This window comes from Tympanuchus pallidicinctus, unplaced genomic scaffold (assembly GCF_026119805.1).
Source record: "Tympanuchus pallidicinctus isolate F22 unplaced genomic scaffold, pur_lepc_1.0 scaffold4, whole genome shotgun sequence".
NCBI lineage: Eukaryota > Metazoa > Chordata > Aves > Galliformes > Phasianidae > Tympanuchus > Tympanuchus pallidicinctus.
This window is the reverse complement of record NW_026294758.1, coordinates 42975536-42999712: the sequence shown is the minus strand read 5'-3', so window position 1 is coordinate 42999712 and position 24177 is coordinate 42975536. Positions and strand designations below refer to the sequence as shown.

Genomic DNA, 24177 nt, shown 5'->3' with positions numbered 1-24177 from the left:
TGGTATGAGGAAAACTTTAATGTAATTTGGTTAGATTTTTCTTAATTTCACTAATGCCATATACCGGCCCAATCATGAATACTGAAGTCATGTTTCTACTCCTTGTGATGTATGGCTATGCACTAGAGAATCTGTGCAAACTATGAAGATCACAACAGAAGCACTCATACAGTCATCTCTCCAGATGTTCACTCTTCTATCGAACTGCATTATATATATATATATATATATTTTTTTTTTTTTCATGGAAATATCAAGCATCTGAGAAATTTGCAATAGAAGAAATATGCAAGGAGCTGCCACATATCCATTCCCCACTATACTGGTTTCCAAGGGCAAGCACAGCAGATACTACCTAATAATGTTTACCCAGCAGTAGGATAACCTCAGAAACTGGCTGAAGCCAAACACGATAAAGGGCAAAAAACTTATATTTCCTGCAGTAAAATACTCATCAGACTATACAGTGGGATACTGCTGCCTTCACAAGAATGGGAGACACTCACATTCTCTCCAAGGCAACCTCACTGACGGGTATCTGATAAAGTTCAATTCTGACCAGTAGTGCTGGAGACTAGAGTACTCAGGCAAGAACGTAAACCCAAGCTGGTAGTTTCTCAGTTTTGGAAACACAGACAGAGAGTCAAAGATTGCTTCAGTCCAAAACCCTGGCTACTCAATAGCACAGAAATTAAGTAAAGTAAAATTAATTGGAAATCCACTCAAGCAATCAGAACAATAGTACTGTTTATTGCTGAAAAATGTGGAATGAAGCAGGCAGATAAAACTGAACAAATTCACAGACTACAGTTCTGTGCAAGCAAAATGACCTAAGAGCTAAAACAGAACTGAGACAGCTGGGAACCATGGAGATCAGCTATGAAAGGTTCCTTCAGCAAGCTTTCATGTAGCACTGCATTTCTTGGAAGCTCCTACAGCTGACACAGAAGCATAAAGGGATTGAGACCACTTCAGAGAAAAACCTTATGCTGTTTTACCATTACCACAAAAACTATTTTAAAGCAAATAAATAAATAAATAAATAAATAAATAAATAGTTGAGGTGAGATCTTGACTCTTGACTCTTATAGAGAATAATAACGAAGATATAATCACAAATCAGGTAACAATTGAAGAGAATGCTCTGCAGAAGGGACAAAACTACTGTTCTTCAGTTTGTGCAGAACTAACAGCAAGATTTTTTTTAAATCGACAGCAAATACTACGAACAGATAGAAATAAGAAGGAACCCTCAAGAGGAATAATGAAATATAAAAGAAACAAAGGAGAAAAAAGACAAGCAAGCAACTGTGTGAGAGAAACACGGGTTAAAGAGTAGAGATGAGAGCACAGGTCAGAGAGTAGGATGAAACATTAAAAGGAGACCAGCTGTAACCAAAATGTAAAAAAAAAAAAAACAACCTGTGTGACTAATCAAATACTGATGCTACCTTGCATGCACAGATGAAAGAGAAAACTTAGAAATAACAACAAAAAAGCCTAAAGCAATATAAAATTGTGGAACACAGAGGTTTTGCACTTGAGTCAGGGTAAGACTAGATACGTATACAGACTGGGAAAGAATTCCTTGAGAGTACCTATTCTGAGAAGGGCTTATGGGTCCTTGCTGATGAAAAACTTAGCATGAGCCAGCGCTGTGTATTTGCAGCCTGAAATGCCAATGGTATCATGGGTTCCTTCAAGAGAGAGGTGGCCAGCAGGGTTTGTTAGGTGATTGTCCCCTTCTGGTCCACCCTCATGAGGCCTCATCTGGAGTACTGTGTCCAGGTCTGGGGCCCCCAACACAGGAAAATTGTGGAGCTTTTGGAGCGGGTCCAGAGGAGGGCCATGAAGATGATCAAAGGTCTTGAGCACTTCTCCTGTGTAGACAGGCTGAGGGAGCTGGGCTTGGTTCAGTTTGGAGAAGAGAAGGCTGCAGTGAGACGTCATTATGGCCTTCCACTATTTAAAGGGAAATTATAATCAGGGGAAAAATCAACATTTTACATGGATCGTTAGTGAAAGCACAAGAGATAATGGTTTTAAACTAAAGAAGAGACAGTTAAGAGAAGCTGTGATGGAGGAAGCAGAAGGAATTTTTTCAGTGGGAGAGTGTGAGGTGCTGGAACAGGCTGTCCAGTGAAGCTGTGGATTCCCCATCCCTGGAGGTGTTCAAGGCCAGGTTGGACAGGGCAACCTGACCTACTACTTGGTAGCCCTGCCTGCAGCAGGGGAGTTAGAACTCAGTGATCTTTGAGGTCCCTTCCAACCCAAGCCTTTCTATGATTCTATGATTATTTGATCCGTGCTGAAGAAACAAGATCAATGACAAACATGGAGAAAATTAAGGCAAACATCAGAAGATCAGCAAAGGAAGCAGCTGCACATTTTCTATTTCATTTTTACACATCGTACTGTACATATTCACAGTCTCCAGAGAGCTGCTGTATGTCAATCATAGTACCCATTAACCAATACGTTTAAGTTTATTCAAGTTTTTGCATCACAAAAGTGATGGGAAATACTACACTGCCACTGAGGTTTATGAAACACTAAGGTAACATAAAGAAAGTTGTAACAAATAACTTCAATGTTTTGACAGTCATCATTTTTCTGTCTGAACAAACATGTTCTTCACCCCTGATAATCTAAGATATAGCAACATTTATCAATATCCTATTTGAGGGCTCTTAGTGGCTTGTTGGACCTATTCTTAGTCACAAAGTATAAACTAAATATACATATGGGAGAATGTATTATGGTAAAGCAAAAGCTGTGTAAACTAGCACTGTCTCAACCACTGCATGGAGATAGTTTCTTCTTTACTGAAATCTTGCCGGGGTGACTGCAGCTTCATTATACAATAACAAGTACTTCATTTGCAGCAGCTCACTTCGAATAATATATAATGCATTCACAACACTGAAACACCATCATCTGATTGTTCATACCATGTCCTGTTGACTGTTTTTTTTAACTAAAAGACCAGCAAATCACATCCCACATTAAAAAAAATATATATATATTCTAAAAACCATGAATTTATTGCAATAACACAAAGGCAGATGCAGGTATTTATTGTATAATGGAATATTCTTTGGGATAAAATTGTCCTGTATTACTCACCTTGATCTCTTTCATGCCATGTCCGACTTCCCGCAGCTGGTGAATTTGGAGAAGGATAAAAGTCTCCTGTCGGGCTTGGCTCCATATTCTCATCTATGGAGATGGTTTTCGGTCTTTTGCTGTTGAAGTAACGTCAGGTTTGGCAGTGAGAATGATACACAGATAGGAACGATATACAAACTTTGTATTTCAACAGAAATATTCAATAGGAAGTAATCCAGGCATATAAAGCACAAAAGCCTGGATTTTAGAACTTTCGCAAACAAACACAGAACGTGTTATATAATAAAGTAATTTGGGCAGGTGATTGCATTCTTCACGTCACTTAATATTTCAGAGATGGCATGATTGGGTAACATAGAAAAGCTGTAATTCTTCTCCATCTACCAGAGACAGCTGAGCAACTGAGAAAACAGTTCCTGTAACCTACCAATGAAAAGTTTTCTCATGAGAATGTTAAATAATACCCAGAAATCACAAAAGCAAAATAAAGTACTGGAAAAGAGTTACTAGTAAAGTTGTCCTATTTTCAGCTGATTTTCTGCGTAGTGGCATGTGTGTTGCTATGTTTTGGCTACAAGAGAAAAACAGTGTTCTTAAGACAACATTTAGTTATTGCTGAGGAGTGCTGCATGGATGTCACAGAATGACCTACAGTAAGGGAGCTGCAATGGATAAAGGGAAGAGGAGGACAGAGCCACAGCTGTCCTAAGCTGGCCAAACAGGTTATCTATACAATGTGCATCATGCAAGAAAAATAAATAAACACTGAGGACAATTGGCTAGGGAGGCAGCCGCTGCTCAGGAACTGTATATGCTGTATTACTTTTATTACTATTATTTCTCTTTTCTGTCTTAGCAAATACTTCTTATCTGAAGGCTTAAATTCTACCCTTTTTTCTCCAGTTCTCTCTCTCGTCCCCCTGGGAATGGAGAGCTATGCGGTGCTCAGCTGCCACTGGGATCAACCATAACAAAGGTCAAGGGAAAACAGAAAGTTTTGTGAATGCTAATAAGAGAAAAAAACATAGCTTATTGTATTCTGCCAGGTCAAAGTCCTAAGCTTTTCAAAGAGCTATAACCTGAAACAAGACTTTTCACTTTACTTTAATTTAACTGAAGACAAAAAGGACCATATTTCATGTCCCTATATAAAATGAGGCAGCACTTCCATACAGAAGCCATATTTCTCTGTAACAATAAATACTGAAGCTGCTATGCTGACTAATAAAGAAAATCAAGATGAAATTTTTAGTGGTATTATTACTACCACCACTATTGTTATTACTATAGACTGTGAAAATGAATTTATTCTTTTTTAAATATACCAAGTGATCTGACCATCTGAAAATATAATTGCATAAATGGGGGACCATTAACTCAATAACTCAGAGTTCTAGGCACTAGTGGAATAGCTAGTTTCTGACAGTCATATTAAATGCTGTCCCACTGTGCAGACATTTCCCAAGTCCCTGGAGTGCAGAAACCAAGAGGATGAGAGATCCTGAAGTCCTTGTGATTTCATGGTACATCAGTCAACTGGAGACAGAGAAAGAACGCCAGGATTTATGACAGACAGTACATGATCTGGGATCTGAAAGAGGACAAAGAAAATTCTCCAACTCCGTGGGTCTGCCAGCTGCTCCTGAGGTACAGAACCAGGTGTTTTTTCAGAGTCAGAAGAGAGTCAGAACCAAGATGAGTCCCTCAGATCAAACATGGAGATTCCAAAGAAAAATCACACACTCCTCCTCATTCCCAATGTCCCTCACTCACTCACACTAGTATTCATTTCAAATTTTTACCTGCTTGGTGGAGAGGATAAAGACCTCTGCAGATTTATACCAGAATTCATATCATGGTAATATGGTTGGCTCGGAAGTTCTCCAATTGGGAAGTTCACTCCAGTTCCTTGGGTTATAGGTGCTGAAAAACATACCATTACAAAAAGTCAAAGATAATCTTCTAACTTTTTAGCCATCTTTTCATTTTTAACAGCAGGAAGAACATCAAGATGTTGCTATGTGCATCTAATTTTCTGCCTCTGGCAGAAACCAAGTACAGACAAGTTTTATCAATGTTCATATATCTAAAAAGTGAAATACCTCCCCCAGTCCCTAGAAATCCCTTAGCAGTTATGCAGACATAATATATTTGTTGTATGCTTTGTTTTATAATGGATAACCTAGAGACATCAACGTGGAGAAGATAATAGTCTTCACCTTTAGTTTGGAGAAGAAGAAACTTAGGGGTGACCTCATTGCTCTCTTCAATTACCTGAAGGGAGGATGTGGTGATGTGGGGATTGGCCTCTTCTCCCATGTAACTAGCAATAGGACTAGAGAGAATGGCGTCAAGTGCACCAGGGGAGATGCAGGTTGGATGTTAGAAAATAACTCTAGAGAGAGGTCAGGTACTGAAATGGGCTGCTCAGGGATGTGGTCACCGTCCCTGGAGGGTGTTCAAGAAATATTTAGATGTTGTGCTGGGGGACATGGTTTAGTGGGATTTACTGATGACAGGTACATGTTTGGACTTTATGATCTTGGAGGTCTTTTTCAACCTTGGTGATTCTATGATTCTATGATTCACTAGTTGGCCTTTTACAGTGAATGGGGAAGGGCTTATACAGAGATCTCATATTCTCTGTGGAAGTACTGAAATAACTGGAAAGAACAAACCTGGGGACACAAAACCTCTTTTCCTTTATGTTAAATCTTTGCATTAATAGTAGCGTGCTGTGGTAACAGCATGTTGTGCCACCTTCTTTTTCTTTCACCAGGGCCACAGGTGCTGCTTTGCATATGTACACCTACCTACAAATACACATACACTCAGTGTTATCTTTACCTTCTTACAGAGTCTGTGTACCATACGTTTTAGCATTTCAAGAATAAATTACATATTGTACATTGTGGTATACTTAGCTTTATTCACTGTCTGTGCATTGTGCATTTTAACTACCTTTGGCACTTAAAAGAATAATTGCATGTTGTGTAATATATCTGAAGGTTTGTATTTTTCCTGACAGTTAAAATACAACTCTGCTGCGGCTTGAGGTTAAACAAATACGTGGTAAGAAATCCCACAGAAACCACATTCTTCAAAGCTTATTATTAGAAGTATATCATGTATTACAGCTGCAAAAGCTATGATTTTCTAGGGTAACTACAATATTGATTTTTTTAATCTGAATCGCCTAATACTTTTAAATGTATTTAACCACTTAACAACTACAAACAAAGCTGTATTTCACTGACCCTCAATCTCCTAAAACAGCAAAAAGACATCTTCAGCAGGGACAGAAAGAAAGAAAAACAATGTGTTACCATTGCAGGATGGCAATGCTCAGTATTTTCCTGAAGATTTAATATGAACTTAATTGCTGAATATTGATTTCTTACTATGGCAAATGACATAACAGTTAGAACTCAAGCTCAATGAATACATCAAGCATCCTGTCCTGACATGAGCTAGTTTCTATGCAAAATTTGAACAGAGAATTTCAGAGTACTCTGTCTCACTCTTTGTTGGTGTCTGTTTTTTGTTTTGTTTTATGTATTTGTGTGCATAAGATTTCTGATGCCAAAATAAGCCAAGCCAAGGGAAGAGAAGGGAAAAGACCAGTATCAAGAAAAAATCCTTGGTTTAGAAGTGATTAAGTGCAAATATGAACTTACTTCTGGACACTCTCACAAGTTCTGACACGTTGAATACTCCAGATTTTACAAAACTGTCCTCAAGATACACTGAAAAAGATCATAATAACAAAATCAGCATAGTAAGAAAATTAATATATAACTACAGATAAATGTATACACAAGGTAACAACAGTATTAGAGTACTGAAACTATAGTGTGCAGAACAAATTACACTGAAAGCTGATCACAAAATTAAATGAAAGCTGAGATTCAGGAAGAGGTGCTAAATTTTCAAGGAGCTGTGGGAAAGCAACTCTTTAATACCTACATGAAAACTAAAAAACAGTATGTTGTATTTCTAGTTAACCATCCAGAAATAACCTAAAAATTAGTTCCTTTCATTACTGTCTTTAATTTTTAAGTCAGTACTGAATTAAGAACTGGAATTAAGAACAGTGCAGCAGTTGTATCCTAGTATGCGTTTCTCATAGACAATAACTTGACTGTCATTCAGCTGACAGTGACTTTACCACCTTAGTTACCAAACTGTCACATCTGAGGCAGTTAAGAGTTTTACTGTTGCTTCCAATAAAAGCCAGAACTAGGCGAAACAACCTAAATTCAGGGGGATGCTGAACTACAGGCACCTAGAAATCTTTATGAAGACATATATAATCAGAGGCCAAAATGGCCTCTGCTTATTTATTCTAAGATAAATGTACATGACACAGTCCCCCTTTCTTCAAGTTTTGGCACACCTTGAGGGGTCTGCCGTTAAAACAGCAAATGATCAATAGCTATCCCAGTAATGTAACTAGATACTGTAAAAAAAAGGGAGCTGAGAAACCCAGTTTTCTGTGGAAGTCTCACACTGATAATCATTGCATGAGCTGACCCAACTGAATGTGAGATCACATGGCAAGGCCCTTACAGGTTCGAGCGACATTCATTTGCTACGGGAGTTATTTGGATCCAAACTTTGCACACACTGCTGCTCTAACAGTTATTACTGATTATTTTTGTCATGTAAGAAGGTGCATCAAAAATTGCTTACTGTGCTTCTCTAGCCTCTTTTCTGGATTAACATAATTCTTTTCTATTGGAAAACCTTTAGGTTGGATATTAGGAGAAACTTTTTCTCTCAAAGGGTGGTCAGGCACTGGAATGGCTGCCCAGGGAGGTGGTGGAGTTGTCCTCCTTGGCAGTGTTCAAGAGGCGCCTGGATGAGGAGCTACGAGAGATGGTTTAGTGCTTGTTGTACTGATAGGAATGGGAGGGTGGTTGGACTAGATGATCTTGCAGGTCGTTTCCAACCTTGTGATTCTGTGATTCTGTGAAATCTACTGTTGGATTTCTGTTCCAAATGTTAGAATGCATAAAAGTCCTAACCAACAAAACAAGCACAAAAGTAAAAAAATTCACCTTCCAGAACTGATGTCATTAGGCTTCTTTTGACAATTGCTACTTTCTTCAAACAATTTTAAAAAACGCTGCCACTATAATCAGAATTTTGACTGTAAAATTATGCTTCACTGGAGAGACCCATCCTTGGTACTTCTGGAGAAATCCCTGCTTACTTTTAGGGATCAAATAAATATAGCAGAGGGAAAAAAGATCATTTATCACTACTTTTCAATCTTACCGGCCCCAGAGATCCTCTGCACGTTATTTACCAAGTGGAGTATAAATAATGCACCTAACTACTGAGACAGAAAGAGTGTGAATACTTTCAGCTAAGCACATTTGTTATAGCCTCTTCTGACATCTCTGCTACAGTGAGACCTATAAGCCAGTCTCAGTTTTCTCAGCTGAAAAATCACAGGATGAAGTGCAATGGGGGTGCAGAGCACCACAGGTCTATGGAACCACACAGTGATACAACAATCATTGTCACTTCATATGATGTCTTTATTTCCATCAGCAGTTCTATGGATCTCCCTCTCTCCCTCTTTCTCTCAACAATTTTTCTCTCTATCTATTACTTTTTCCTCTCTTATTTCTAAAAAAATACTAGTACCTTTCTCTTCCATCTTCTACATTCCCTTGCACTTTTTCTTCATATTTTCTATTTGGATGGAAAAATGATATGGCTTCTCAAATATTTATTTCTTTATTTGATAAAACTTGGCACACCCATATCATTTAAAAGTTACAAAGAGTTGATGTTTCTTTCTCCTTTCTTCCTTAGATCTCATTTTTCAATCTGAAATTGACAAGTTGGACAAACAGTAGTAATTCCTCTGACAGTGGCAATCTTTCCCTTCTCTGTCTATTTCCTTCAGCAGGAACAGAATGAAATGCTGCATGGATGGGAGATTTCCAAAGGGAAATTTGTTTTCATGTTTTCATTTGGCCTGTATGTGAAGTGTGGCTTAAAGCCAGTGTACAAACATGCAGCCAGCTCTGGAGTTGGTAATGAGACAAGACCAAAATTTTGTGCAGCTTATCCAAATACCTTTACTTTGAAGGACATCTTCGATCACTCAAGCTGTGCTGAGTTAAGAAGACTTTTACCAAAGTGTATATTAGTCAAACTATCATTGCAATGAAAACAATGAGTACCAAAGTTCATTATATTGGAAAAAAAAAAAGAAAGAAAATGTTCAGGTTTTTTTACTGCTAATACTTATGGTGCATGACTTAAAGAGCAATTTAACATGTTTCTTTCCTTGTGGAGATCTCTCATAATAGAATGGGAGGAAAAAAAAAAAAAAAAAAAAAAAAGTGTGCAATCACTACTGACAACTCAATCATTGCAAGACATACTTTTGACTGATGAATCACTTTCACCCAGGTTTCACCAGAAACAATGACACCCACATATATCTGCAAAGGCTTTCCTTAAAGTTAGGAAGGGAAAGGAAAATGTATACCCACTGTCAATCTCAATCAACTTAAAAAATAGCTTGATTTTTTTTCAGTGTGTAAAGTGACAAAATATTACCAAAAAATTGCCATGACAAGAAACACTCCCTCACAGGCACTGAGCAACCTCATTTTACATCTGGTGTTCTAATAGGGAAGTTTAATGTCAGTGGTGCCTGAGAATGCAGAAAGTAATCATAAACATGGCATGTTTAGTTCCAGAATCACTGGATTTCAACAGCTTTAACCAACTAAGAAACCAATCTATCATGGATACAAAGCAAAACTGTTCTTAGGTCCCAGCTGTGCATAATACAAATGTTTTGTGCCATTGAACTGCTATAATTTGTGACAGGAACGTACTCTACATATGACAAGGAATAAACAGCAAGATTCTGTATGGAGCAGGACAACTCCGTAAGGCATTTTGATTTTTATAATGTTAGACAATGCTTTTCATCTTGTGAAACTGGTCTTCCTACTGAACAAGATATAACATTTGTATTCACATCATTACACTGGAGAAAAGAAGGTTCTGGGGAGACCTCATTGTGGCCTTCCAGTCCTTGAAAGGAGTGTATAAGCAGGAAGGGGAACGGCTGTTTACAAGGGTGGATGGTGGTAAGACAAGGGGGAATGATTTTAAATTAAGGAAGGGAAGATTTAGGCTAGATATTAGATAGATATTATTATGAGGAAACATTTCACACCGACGGTGGTAACACACTGGAACAGGTTGCCCAAGGAGGCTGTGGATGCCCCATCCCTGGAGGCATTCAAGGCCAGGCTGGATGTGACTCTGGGCAGCCTGGTCTGGTGGTTGGCAACCCTGCACATAGCAGGGGGTTGAAACTACATGATCATTGTGGTCCTTTTAAACCCAGGCCATTCTATCTATGATTCTATGATTCTATACTACATGCAAGGAGACATGCAGTGATATCTGCACAGTAAAGGCCTTACTGTCTTTTGACTAAGCGTTTTTTAAAGTACTGCTTTCATTAGCATCATTTATTAATGCCTTTGAAGCCCTAAATTAAAATCCTTGGCATATGTTTTAGATTTGTTCAGTCCACAAAATCACACTTAAGAATATTTTGTTGTTGTATTCTTCATATAAGATTTACTGTATTTTTTGATGGTCATGATAATACTTTGCTATCTGTGCTTTTCAAGCCTAATATAAACATGGAGTACTATTATTTACCAAAACTCAACCTGCCTGAGAGATGATACAGTCTGAAATACATTACAGTTATCATTATTTGTTAACTTCTGAGTAATTTAAAGAGAATATTTCTCTTTAAATTAAAAGAGAATAGTGACTTCCAACATCCATAAGCAGTTTTTTTTTATTATTATTTATTTCCTTTTAGTTTCTGTTCAAGGACGGGAAAAAAAAGTCTTTCATTATCCTTTTTTTTCAGAATAGTCATTTATGAACAACACATTTACCAAACTTAATACTACTGTGACCAGACTGATGCAATTAAGGCTAAAAGATAAACAGGTCAAGCCAAGCAGCAATTCTATCAAATTTATATTTATTCATTCATATATTCATATATTTAGCAATCCACAAAAACCTTTAATAATTCTCCAATTGCTACTGAAGCAACTTCTGTCTCAGTCATTATACATCTTCCTGTTTATTCATGCATCATGCATTCAGTAGCTGAAGTATAGCTATAGCCTTCAACAGGTTATGATTTAAAATGGAGAAAAGATTGTTAAAAACTATTGAAACTATTTTCAGTTTGTACTAACATGTACGGTGCAGGGTTTGTTTTCAAATTACTCAAAAGCTTACAAGTGACACAGGCTTTACAAATCTTTAACCAGCCTTTTTAATGTCTTCTGATTTAATTGTACTTTTATGGATATAATGTCGGTTTATATTCTGCTATATATTGCTAAAAAAAAAATAAATTAATATTGGTATCACTAAATATCTATTTTTTCACTGACACAAACTTGAGTTTGATAAACTAATAAGGCAGGAATAAAGAATCAATCAGCGCAGGAAATAACTTGTACTAAAATACTTTAACTTTTGGACCTTTAAAAAGGGAAATTGTAAAGAAATAGGTAAACCTAATAGTAGTGAGCCAGGGTCAATATTAGGAACAACTGTCAGAAGAGAGGATGGAAGCCTCAGCCTAAATACTAACAAAGCTGAAACTTGACTTTAAACTAGGTGACATAGTGATTCTCCAATTTCTGAAACTGTTACAATTACAGGTTAAATAATTTTGTTGTATTGCTTCTTTTTTTCCACTGTCTTTGAAATCAAACTTTTAATGATCAACTCGTAATGATCTCTGGAGCATCGACCTTGACAGGAAGTTCTATCTTCAGCAGGAATGCTACTGGAGTACAGCTACCATTTATAATTAAAAGGGTAGTGGTCTCACACTAAAGCTTACCATAGAGTCTAGCGAACTTGAAGTTTTTTTTCTCATTGCATACATTTTGAAGACTGTAACTTTAAAAGAGTACAACAAGCTGATTCTTACAGGCCAACAATTGCTTATGGGCAGTTAACTGTGTATAGCATGAGCCAAGGAGTGACAGAAAAGATTCCAGTAGTGATGTCAGTTGAAACAGTTGAATTAATATCCTGTCCAGAAAATGAGGATATTTTGGTTATCACATGATTGTCTCTGACCTTGTTGCATAGCTGCATCACCACCATTTCTCAGGCTTTTTTTTCTTTGAAGTGATGCCATCCCTGGGACAGTGAAAAAACGCTCTGCAAAAAGATCCCAGCTCCACTGAGCATTTTAGCACAGTAAAGACCTGAGAAGCTTTCTATGCCATTATCAAGAACAAATGAGATTTTCCATACGCTGGCATTAATAACCAGAACCATAATTGCCTTCAGTGTTGCAGTAATTTCAAGATGTAAACATCTAGCTTAACTGAATCTGTAATCCATGTGCTGGAATACAAGAGGTGAGCTGGCCTGAAATCTAGTAAGGAAAAGAAAGGGTGACTAATACAAATGCCTAGTGCCTTCCACTCCAGAGAACCTCAGATCACATCCACACTCCAGCCAAGGTTTTATAGATGTTGGTGGATCTGTTTCTTTTTATGTATAAGACTTGTCAGTCGGTATCATAAAGGAACTTTCTGGTGTCAAAGCAGCTTTTTGGAGCTTTTGTAGATTATTTTTAGGAAATTCTTGCTCTGTATGCGTTTTGAAGTAAAAAACACTATGTTCACCACTGAACACAACTGCTTCAGAAGTTCATTAATAAAGCAGCAGTTGATTAAAGTTAAAGCAGTTGATTGATAAAGCGGCAATATTTACACAGTAGGTTTTATAAAGAAAGATAGTCCATCAGAATGAAAATTCATACGTAAATCTAAACCCATAGACACCAAAATTCACACCAAATTTCAAACCTGCATGCAAAACAAAAAATACCCCTGGAAAAAGGGTCTATGCAATCTATGAAGGTTTCTGATTCTCGAGGTAGCTCAATTGCCTCCCAGGGCACCACACTCAAGTGGTGCGGATCAGAGAGCAAAAAGAGGCAAGGACATTACCTCTCAATCACTGTCATTACTAATTCAGAGAGCATTTGGGAAAGCGAGAACTCCACAGAAAATCAAGCCCTAACCAAACCCAACCCTGTTTTATTTGAAGATTGCTATCTGAGATGGCATGGCTGCAGGCATACAGGAAACAGCAAGCATTTCAGAATATCCACTCCCATGATGAAAAAGCAAGGCGCAGAATATATATTTGTTTAAATGCCCTTCTACCTGGTTCCCCAAACTGCTACTCCAGCATCATTCCTTTCACACAAAATTCACACAGACAGGGAATTTCTCTTATATTCCTACTAATTGGGACAATGATTCGCCATCCGCAAAAGGTAACTTGCAGTGGAGTAAAATAATGAAACCATCTGTGTTCTGAGTCATTCAAAACTCAAAGACATTTACTTATTGCACATCCAATAGACTGCAAAGATTGAGACCACATTACTCTTCAGAAGTTTCTTCTGAAGCTGTAAGTTCTAGAAGTTAGAACTGAAATACTTATTTCTAAAACAGTCAGATATAGGCAAATTTGTTACACATTCTTTAGGGCTTAATAAAAAAAAATGTTCTCCCTGTGGCTGCTGGCCCATATGAAAGCTCAAAAAAGCCTTTGGGGCTCTACAGCTGCAAGAGAGATTTGCATGTTAAGAGATAGGTGAGGCTGGTTTTTGGCAACACCTTTTTTAATTAGGAAAAAAAAAAAAGAATAGATTGTGATTTCATTCAGGTCTTCTTTAGAAAAGATTCCCAGAACAAAATTTCTGGCAAAAATACAAGGGAAAAACCCACACCAGAATAGCAATGTTGGATCTAGGGATTCACTGAACCACATGTTATTCAGACTGGAGACCTATCTTCAGATATCATGGGCTACTATGGCGGAAAGAAGAAGGCAAATGGTGAGGAGGAATGAAAACTGAAAGGGCAATTTCTCAGTTTCTGTCTAAAAATCTCTCACCCCCTACATTAAAAATCTAGTATTTATTAGCACACAGGCTTGGTCCCGAGTCATCTTCATTCTGCATTCAGCCCTGACTGAATTTATAGAGTCTGCAATGTTTATATTAAGATATTCAGCTAAATAAGAATAGATTCTACAGGGAAACAAACAAACAAACAACAACAACAACAAAAACGAGTAGGTCCCATTTTCTAGAAAACAGCCGTAATAATTTCTGACCTCAACTGCTTGAATGATAGCAAAAATCTGAATGCATTTGTCTTCCCTGGCCAATGACATTCATAATCATCTATTTGAGGATGGTTAGGTTTTCTTCACACCTTCTGAAAGACATATTTTTTATTCCCCAGTGCTGTTCAAGAATAGCTCTTATACTCTGAAGAGATCTGACCAAGAGAAAACTATTCTCCTTGTGGCTATATCCATAAGTCAAAAGATGAAGCACCAATAGTAACTAGTATTGGTTCCATCAGGAGTCCCCATGAGGCTCAAACTCTGTTCAGATGTCCATCCTATCTTACTGTCATATTAACACAATATTTTACCCTATCAGCCTCTCTATTTGCTACCCTTATTTTAGCAGTTTAAGAAGACTGCCTTGAAAGATTTGAGCACCCTGGCACTCAACAACTTCATGCAGACATTTTAATGCCAATGTGTAAGTCAAACCTGCCAAGCTGCAATCTCACACCAATGACGAGTAGCAGGTAACTTTGCCCGTCTAACAATTGTGGCCAATAGGCAGTGAGGAGAGAAAAAATAAAATGGAAAAAAATCCAGAAAATCAATTAATAGAAGAACTGACCAGTGAAGAACATATCACCAGAGGCCAAATTTTTATGGGTGGTGTGAATATTATTATGTTATAAATGGTTCTGCATGCCTTTCTCTTTTTACACACCCTCCTAAGTGTCTTATGCCTAACAGATGAACTCACGGAAAGAGCAGTTCATCTGCCTTCTGTACCTATCAACTCACAGCTTTACAAATATTTTGTGTCACACAGATAGTAAGGAAGGCTCATTTCTTAATTTCCTTAAGCAACACACTTGGGACACACATAAGACTGTACCTACACTGAAATTCACTGGAAGCAAATAATATAGAATTACAGTGAAACTGCCATGCTGGGTCTTCCTCCTTTAGAAACATGCCTTCATCAGCAGCTGAATAGATACCCAGACAGAAAGAGGAGTTGTTGTTGCTGTTTTGTGGGTATTTTTTAACTAGTAGTCACTATGCTCCATCTATTTTCATTTTAAGCACTATCTGATCCACATATGGCTTGGTCCAATGGTACCGTGACTACACTCTCTCAGAAGCTAATACCAAATAAACCTGTAGATTCTAGGTGCTTAATGACTGGTCTGGGCAACAACAGTACTTAAACTCTTCTCTCAGTTCAGCTCAGCTTATCTAGATGTCAGCAGCAAACAAAACAGTCCCTTTGCAGAAGTGACTTTTAACAGCCCAGTTCACAGAAAATCATATTTCATTCTTCAGAAATAAACCCAGTAAAAGTTTTTGAAAAATAAAATTTAAGGAGGATATCTGTGGATCTTGCTACAAAAGCTAAATACCACTTTCACCACAAACTACACTTAGCACTGTGTTATACTATCAAAATATTCAGTGTATTTTTAAGAACCAATTATAAAGAATTCCAACAAGGGTTCTTAATGTTCTTTTGTTTGGCAAATGACATTACCATAGTTAAGACAGCAAATTACCAGACACCCTAAAGAATGTAATAGTCTAGCCAAACCTAGAAAAAACACTTTCAACACCAGCAATCTCACTAACTACAACTCTGTTTCCAGTCTTTTCTGCCTTGGCAAAGCCTTTGTGAAGATAGTGGCATCCAAGCATTAACAGCTCTTATGCCTTGCCAACAACTTGGCTGTTTGATATTCAAGCATCAAACCAAAACATAAAACATGTTGAAAGACCAGGACCAATCCGGCATAGCCAGTCCCTCTTCTCCTAGCCTGGTACAAAAAAATTACAATACCTCAGAGTGTATGTCCTCTGAGATTTTGACAGAAGTGACTGCTTGTCCTAAGAAAATGAAGGAGTCATGAAATTTAATAAGAACAGGACAGCAGTCCCTTTTAGACAGATAAGCTTATGGGAGTGTGACTCCAACATATATCCTTGAACAAGCCCAGAAGATCTGTATTTTGCTGTCCCAGAAACCCCATTGCTTTCTCTCTGCCAAACAGTATCACACAGGGAAGCTGAATGATGCTAGAATTTCATACATCCTCAAATAAACAGATGACATCTAATTATGCTACTCTCTCTGCTCAAATGAAGGGTTTCAATGGAGGCAAGGCATGGCTCACATTTTCTGTCCTCCCTTGGCTACAGATAAAAGGAACAATGCCGTCAACAGTGACTCCAAAGTATGAGAAAGTGTTATGCTCAAATTACAAGCATAAAGTTTTATGATAACTCCAGCAAAAGATTTCTCTGCCACTATCTCCTGCTGGCTCCTGGGACAATGGAGTTCATCAGAAATCAGGGCAACTGATCTTGCAACACTGCCAAAAAAATGCCTGTGAGGCTCCTCTGCTGCTTGCCATAGTTGTGTCGTTGGCAGAAAAACTACCTCTTTCTAAAGTAATCTGGAGTTGAGAGTTAGAGTTGATGGGGCTGGACATAAAAAGTTTTGATCCTTAGTTGTGAAATACATACTTCTGTCCTCCTACACCGAATGTTGAGTGGTATTTTAAAACAGAATTTTAAAACAATGAAGGTAAGTTTCCACAACTGGTCTTCACCTTCTCAAATTCTCAGGCTACAAAGGATGATTCAGAATGATGAGATATAATGCATTTGGCTTTCCTTACATTTATAACTATAAATACCTTAGAACAAATTCTCTAAGGTTGAATGTTCCAAGTTTTACAAAATTGTGTTTATCTATGAGAAAAAAAATCAGTTCTGTTTCAGGTGTAATTTTGCTGATAATTAAGGGATTTCCAGGAGGGGGGTTTAAACCATTATCCTACATAATTTATGCCATGTATTTCATAAATAAATAAATAAATAAATAGCAATCAAAAACACTTGAAAAACAGCTTGACAAGTTTTTTTGACTACTTCTGTCATCATAACTCCAAAATGTATCATCAAACTTCAAGAAATATATTGCTACTCTTTATAATAAAAGAATGCCGATTTTTTTGTATAATGAGGTACAGTAGTTCTTCCAGTGTTGAGTATTCAGTTCCAACACACATGGATGGAACATTCCAAAACATACTGAGAATGCTTTGATCCTATCCATGGTACAAAACTGCATAGCCACAATGTAGGCTGTTCTCCCTAATGTTTTAAAAAATCCAGAAATACTCATGTATATGTAACAGCCTACCATCACAGTTAGTTCTTGGTTACAGTGTGGTTCATTTTCCATTTAGAAAAAAACAAACTAAGCTAGCTCAAGCTTATTAATGAGAGTTGCTTCTTCTGAGAGCTGAAATGTGAAGATACAGTATGGTTTTGATGGCAGGAGTCACTCCGTACTCTTTAAGAAATTATAGTATGAGTAAGTCTGTTACATTTGTTTGTCTGATAAAATTCGTAAAAAAAAACAAAAGACTTACAAGACTTACCAGCACTGCCAAATTGATTTGGAAGGATAACTCCACAAAAGTACAAAAGAGCTTTTGGCCTAAATAGTGTGAAAAGGCAGCTTGGTTTTTATTTTCTCTTGAATTTTTATTTTTAGAGAATCCTTGAAAGGACTGTTTCCATGAAATTGCTGAAATAACTCTCAAAAAAGTGCCAAATGTCGCTTAACAATGTGTTCAAAAACTGTTCTGACCTGATGTACTTTTACAAAAAATGAACATATTTACACTTTAGAATGCAGGAGAGTTATTTGGAGATCTTTTCACCTCACTTCTCAGTCCATCCCCACTTATAAACTTTAAAAAACATGAACTGAAAGAAAAATTCCGTATATTAAATGAATCCTGATGAAACTTCAATCGAGGCACTGCCAATTTAAAAGAGCTAAAGTAATCACAGCTTGTCCCAATTATATGTACCTAACAGAGCAAAATATGTTGCTGATCAATTATGCTCTCTTTAACTATTAACAGTAGTATCTTTGTTCTCAAACAATGTTAGATTGCACATGTTCTGGAACTTATATTTACCTGGTGGATTCTTGGCAGGATCATTGTGGCTTGGACTTCCTGGTTGTCCAGAATCTATAAAGAAATCAAAGAAATGTTTTACTAATTTGTTTTGAAAGTATCTCACATCCTTTTAATAACTTCCTTCAGTATTAAACTAATACTTAACTTTGTTATTTAAAGGTCATTTCCCTGACTTTCTACATGAAGGTATTAGTGAACAAACATACTATGTGTTACCCATTTTATGCAGAACCAGAAACATTGTGAAAGATGCAATGATCCTAACAAGGGAAACTCATAGATCACTGAACAAGGACAAAACAGTCATTCAGGTAAATATTCAGGGTGTAAACACACCTACAAGGGTACCTTTTCATTCCCTTTCCCTCCAACCCCCAAATACAATATTGCATAATCAGCAGAGCAGAAGTAGCTTCTTCCTGGGCAATGACCAGAAATATGTACTGGAGCAGGCAACTAATGGACTTTGTGGTGATGAATCCTGTTTCTTTAACCTTCCCTTAAAGCACAAAAGCCTATGATGCCTCCACGGGCTCAGATCTGCATTGTAGATATGACTGTCCATCTTAAAACAATATGGCCTTTGTGTTCCCAGTCTGTAAGAACTGCTGTTGTGAAATGAAGGTTATGTAACATAAGACTATTAAAAAACAAGTGCTGTATACTTCAAATGTGTTCTTGATACATGCACTTAATGAATCAAGATGTGAGTGAAATCTGAAGTCAGTGTACTAGACAATAAATGATATAAAAGTAATTGCTCTTAAACAGTCTTCTTCCTATGTGCCCTCACCAATAATATAACAAAACCTTTATCTGCTGAAAGATTTTGTTTAACAAATTAAGACATGAAAGACACTCTTGTATTCAAAGAATGTAAGAAATTAAATAAAACACAACCTATTCATTCGAGTGGACTCAATTTAAAAAAAAAAAAATCCATTAACTCAAAGTACAACCATGTTCATTAGTAGCAGAGAACCTCCAAAGGGCTGTATCACAGTACTACAGAGATTCTTACTGCCGACTGAATGTGAGTGATCTTGGAGTTACTGAATGTGCTGCTGCTTGCAGTGTTAAATTAAAGAGAAAATAAAACTGCACAGAGAAAAAAAAAGGAAGAGAGTACATATCAACAAATACTTCTCCTTCAGTCTACTTAAAGCCAACATAGCCTTCAATCTAGAAGGTTACTTGCTACCTAGAGTTCATTAAAATCTTTTACCATGTAACTTAGCAAACATGGCTTGACACACACACCTTTCAAGTAGTTTAAGTCAACACAAACTCAATTGTATGGTTGGTATTAACTGAGATAGAAATCAGTTTCACAGCTCAAATTCTGAAGATGAGAAGTTCAGAACGCAAATATACCTCTGTGGCCTGTAAATTATTCACCTGAACTATCTTGAGCTGAAATGTTGAACTCATCAGACAAGAAAGCATTTCAGGATCTATCAGAGTACTGGAAAACCAAGGCACATGTAAAACCCAGTTCCAAAGCCATTAAAAACACAGTTAAATTTTACAATAAAGAATGAAATCACTCTTGCACAGAGTCTTCACTAGAAAGCAAATTTCACACAGAATTTCTTCTACACAGAATTTTTTCTATTTTCTTTAACCCAGTCCAGGAAGAATGAAGGATAACATCTGATCAGATTTTGCACATCCAACAGTTTAGGAACTTGAACCCTTGGGCATTCATTCCCACTGCACAGCATCAGGGGCTCCTGAAATTCTTGTCATCATAGCTGGTCAGGTTTACTCTCAATTTTCTACGAACTCTGGTATGTGCCAGACATCATATCCTTTACTGAAAGGGCCTTAAAGAAAATCTCACTTACTTTCTGAGTATTGCTACATAAGCTGTGAAAGGTCTGAAACTATATGAAAGATTCTTCACAAAAAACAATCTAGGTTAGTATTTTTATTTTCATTTTCTTACGTCTAATCATTCTTTCTATGGGTATCACAGGTAAAGAAAAGTCATGCTCTGCTAAACTCGCAATTTTAAGTTAAAATTGTTGGATCTAATACATTGTTACCATTCCTTAAAAAACTGTTTTATTTGCTGTTAGAATAGTATTTTATGTTTTTAAGCTATGCTGAATCTAAGGCTTCTGTAAAATCGCTAGTAGGTTGTAAGGAAGAGTGTTTCAGTAAAGACGGATTATACAGTTTTGCTAATACTACAGAGAAAATAACTCTTCGTGAGTAAACCAATGGAACACTTATATTTCTTCATAGGTAATAAAAAGTACTTTTAATTAATTAATAGTAAATGCTACATTATCAGATTTTTTTTGTTGTTTTTCTTGAGTTAGTTTGCTGTGACAGGAATGTCTCCTAAAGTGCCAGAAAAAAAATCTGAAAATAGTGAATACTATGTAGATATTTTAAAATGTATACAACTTTTTATAAGATGCATCAGATCTTGGTAAAAAATTAAGCCCATTTTAAAACCCAATCAACTCTTTAAAAATGTTAAAAATATGATTTTTTTCTGCATATAGATCTTTATATGAACTAATGTATTTTTCCTCATGTTTCAACAAGAATAAGAGCTTCATTATCAAGAGGGAGAACTTTAACATATTTTGTACACGTATTCTCTGTTTCTGCAAACCATACAAATCATTATTTAAATTTTAAGAGAGGAACAGTTTTACACAGTCCAAAATTAATGGTTAAAGTACAGATAACTAAATGAAGTACCAATTTGATAGCAAATATATTCAATGAAACTTGGGCAGCAAAGTTAGGAGTGGACAGAAACTTGAAATTGGATTAATATAGTCTAACAGATAATTTTAAAGTTTTCTCATGTTAAAATTACTGAAAAGCTGAAGAAAATGAAGAATATTTTTCAGTTCTTGTAAATAAATCTTCAAGTCCTAATTTCTCTCTGTCAACACGGTTTCTTTACGGATTCACCAAACAGTAGTTAACAGATTGATGTCATTTAAAATAACTATTTTTCATATAACAGTAAGACAAACATAACAAGGAATTTTCCAGTTACAGGGATAGATGGTTAGCTAATTATTATAATTTGCCAGTCAGACTTAGTTTTGCTTTATGTTAAGTTCTGATCAAACATGATTATTTTTACAGATTAATTCTCTCACGGTGGTCCGAGCAGTAGATTCTACTAATGTATTTGGGTTTCAGTGATCTCAAAAAAGCAATGAATTATTGTATGCTAAATATGAGAATCAACCTATGTAAATGTTCACTTAAAACACACATAAGCATTTCATTCTCATGATGAAAGAGGGAGACCCAACATGGCCTATGATGATCCAGTTCTCTTACCAGTGTCAGTGATTATAAAGCACTCTGTTTCTGATTTTATTGGATACAAACAGCCTTACAAAGAAAAAGAGAACTATGATCATAATAGGAATAAATTATAAGAATAACAATTTATAAGCAGAACACTCAATGAAAAGAGAAATCGGAGTAATGTTTTTCTGAAGGCGGTAGAAAGACACATTTTAGGAAAGCCACACAATGCAAGGAAGCAACAGGCATGTTAAGACACTTTAAATCTCTCTGTCTTCTGCAAAAGGTCATTAATCTATTTAACAACATGAGCACTCAGTTTAAAAAATTACTTATTTTTCTTTCAGTGTGATGGAGAAAGACATAAAACAGACTAACTGTCTGTCTGGATGGGTTTTCATTCAATTTTTTCACCAAATAATTCCATGCACAAAGACTTCTTAAACTAGTTGTAAATAAACCTACACAACTAGTAGCAAAACAACCTCCTCATATAAATGCGATGAAACTGAAATTTTCAACATTTTCATTTAGGTTGCTCCCAATTTTACCTGCTTCTTCCTCCCTCCCTCCCTCCCTTTCTCCCTCCCACCTTCCCTTCCTTCCTTTCTTTCTCTTCCTCCCACCTTCCCTCCTTCCTTCCTTCCTTCCTTCCTTCCTTCCTTCCTTCCTTCCTTCCTTCCTTCCTTCCTTCCTTCCTTCCTTCCTTCCTTCCTTCCTTCCTTCCTTCCTTCCTTCCTTCCTTCCTTCCTTCCTTCCTTCCTTCCTCCCTTCCTCCCTTCCTCCCTTCCTCCCTTCCTCCCTTCCTCCCTTCCTCCCTTCCTCCCTTCCTCCCTTCCTCCCTTCCTCCCTTCCTCCCTTCCTTCCTTCCTTCCTTCCTTCCTTCCTGCCTCCCTGCCTCCCTTCTCCTCCCTCCCTCCCTCCCTTCCTCCCTTCCTCCCTTCCTCCCTCTCTCCCTTCCTCCCTCCCTTCCTCCCTTCCTCCCTTCTCCTCCCTCCCTCCCTCCCTCCCTCTCTCCCTCCCTCCCTCTCTCCCTCCCTCCCTCTCTCCCTCCCTCCCTCCCATCCTCCCTTCCTTCCTTCCTTCCTTCCTTCCTTCCTTCCTTCCTTCCTTCCCTCCTTCCCTCCTTCCCTCCTTCCCTCCTTCCCTCCTTCCTTCCTTCCTTCCTTCCTTCCTTCCTTCCTTCCTTCCTTCCTTCCTTCCTTCCTTCCTTCCTTCCTTCCTTCCTTCCTTCCTTCCTTCCTTCCTTCCTTCCTTCCTTCCTTCCTTCCTTCCTTCCTTCCTTCCTTCCTTCCTTCCTTCCTTCCTTCCTTCCTTCCTTCCTTCCTTCCTTCCTTCCTTCCTTCCTTCCTTTTTCTTCCTTTCTTCCTTTCTTCTTTCCCTCAGTGGTTGATTAGTGCATTGATTACTTGCTGCCCCATTAACAGCTGGTATTACACTGGTTCAAATCAGTCCTTGTTTTACCTGGCAGCTGTTCGTGTAACTCTTAGCATTACTGATATATTCTGTATAACCTGTTTTGATTCAGCGTGAGTACCATCTGAAAATTTAAATGTTTTACTGTTCAAATGTTTAAATGTTTTAATGTTCAAATTAGTCCTTTTTTAAGACAACAGACAACTCCAGAAGTGTCCAAGAAATGTGTAGCTGTAGCATTTAGAGACATGGTTAATTGGGCATGGTTGTGATTGGATGACAGTTGGATTTGTGAGGTTTTTCCAGTGTTAACAATTCTATGAATCTATGAAAAGATAAGTCAAGAAGGCAGTATATTTTACATTGGGTAGCTTCTCATACTTTCATTTCCAGGGCTTAATCTCAAAAAGTATATGTCTACAGGAGCAGGCATTTCTCACCACTTCTGGAGTTAAATAAAACTGACTGTTGAGGCCTGCTAGTGATGAGGAAAAAAAATACCAATTTCCTTTGCCCTGCATCGGAGAAAGAATGCCTCATTCTCAGCTACATAAGGCAGAGGGGAAAAAAGCTGATGGTTTGCAACTCAGGCAAGATGATTTCTCACTTTGCACCTCAAAAAAAAGACTTGTTCAACAGGAAGCAGTGAAAAGCAGAAAGAATATTACCCACTAAAGAAATACAATTCACTCTGCTATTCAACATTTTCCAGAGGATTTATCAGTACTCTCCACCTCAGATGTCTAATTTTTTTTTCAGGTTTTTTTCAGCCATTAAGAGAAGATGCAGTATTTCAAATGTAAGCTATGCTATACTTCCCTTATGACTCATACTCTACAAGAGATTTTGCTTTTAAAATTCTCTGCAGTAGCATAAAGATGAAGTTCTTGAAAAGAAATAGAGATATAATCCAGATTTTTTTAAAAAAAATTATTAATTGATACCTTATTAATTAATTCTCCTCGGTACATATACTAATCAAATAGACTTCCATTATTTCACTTTTCATTTACCTTTATACCCATTTCACTCAGCTGACAGACACTAATTTCATCATTTGCCATAATGTGAATACACACTTGTTCTTTGATGAATTGCATATAGGGAGGAATAGATGAAGGACCACAAAGATCTGACACCACATAGGTATCACTTT

General features: G+C 37.2%; 1 protein-coding gene across 13 annotated transcripts in view; it reads right to left on the bottom strand.

Moving 5' to 3' along the window:
* Positions 1-24177, bottom strand: part of NFIB (nuclear factor I B) — a 176224-nt gene that overhangs the window by 56323 nt on the left and 95724 nt on the right. For all 13 annotated transcript variants that reach the window (XM_052701566.1, XM_052701572.1, XM_052701568.1 and 10 more), the window contains exons 3-6: positions 18315-18368; positions 6807-6875; positions 4932-5052; positions 3127-3245 (exon numbers count right to left, since the gene is read on the bottom strand). In XM_052701566.1, coding sequence (XP_052557526.1) covers positions 3127-3245; positions 4932-5052; positions 6807-6875; positions 18315-18368 — 363 coding nt within the window. The remainder of the gene's footprint in view (positions 1-3126; positions 3246-4931; positions 5053-6806; positions 6876-18314; positions 18369-24177) is intronic.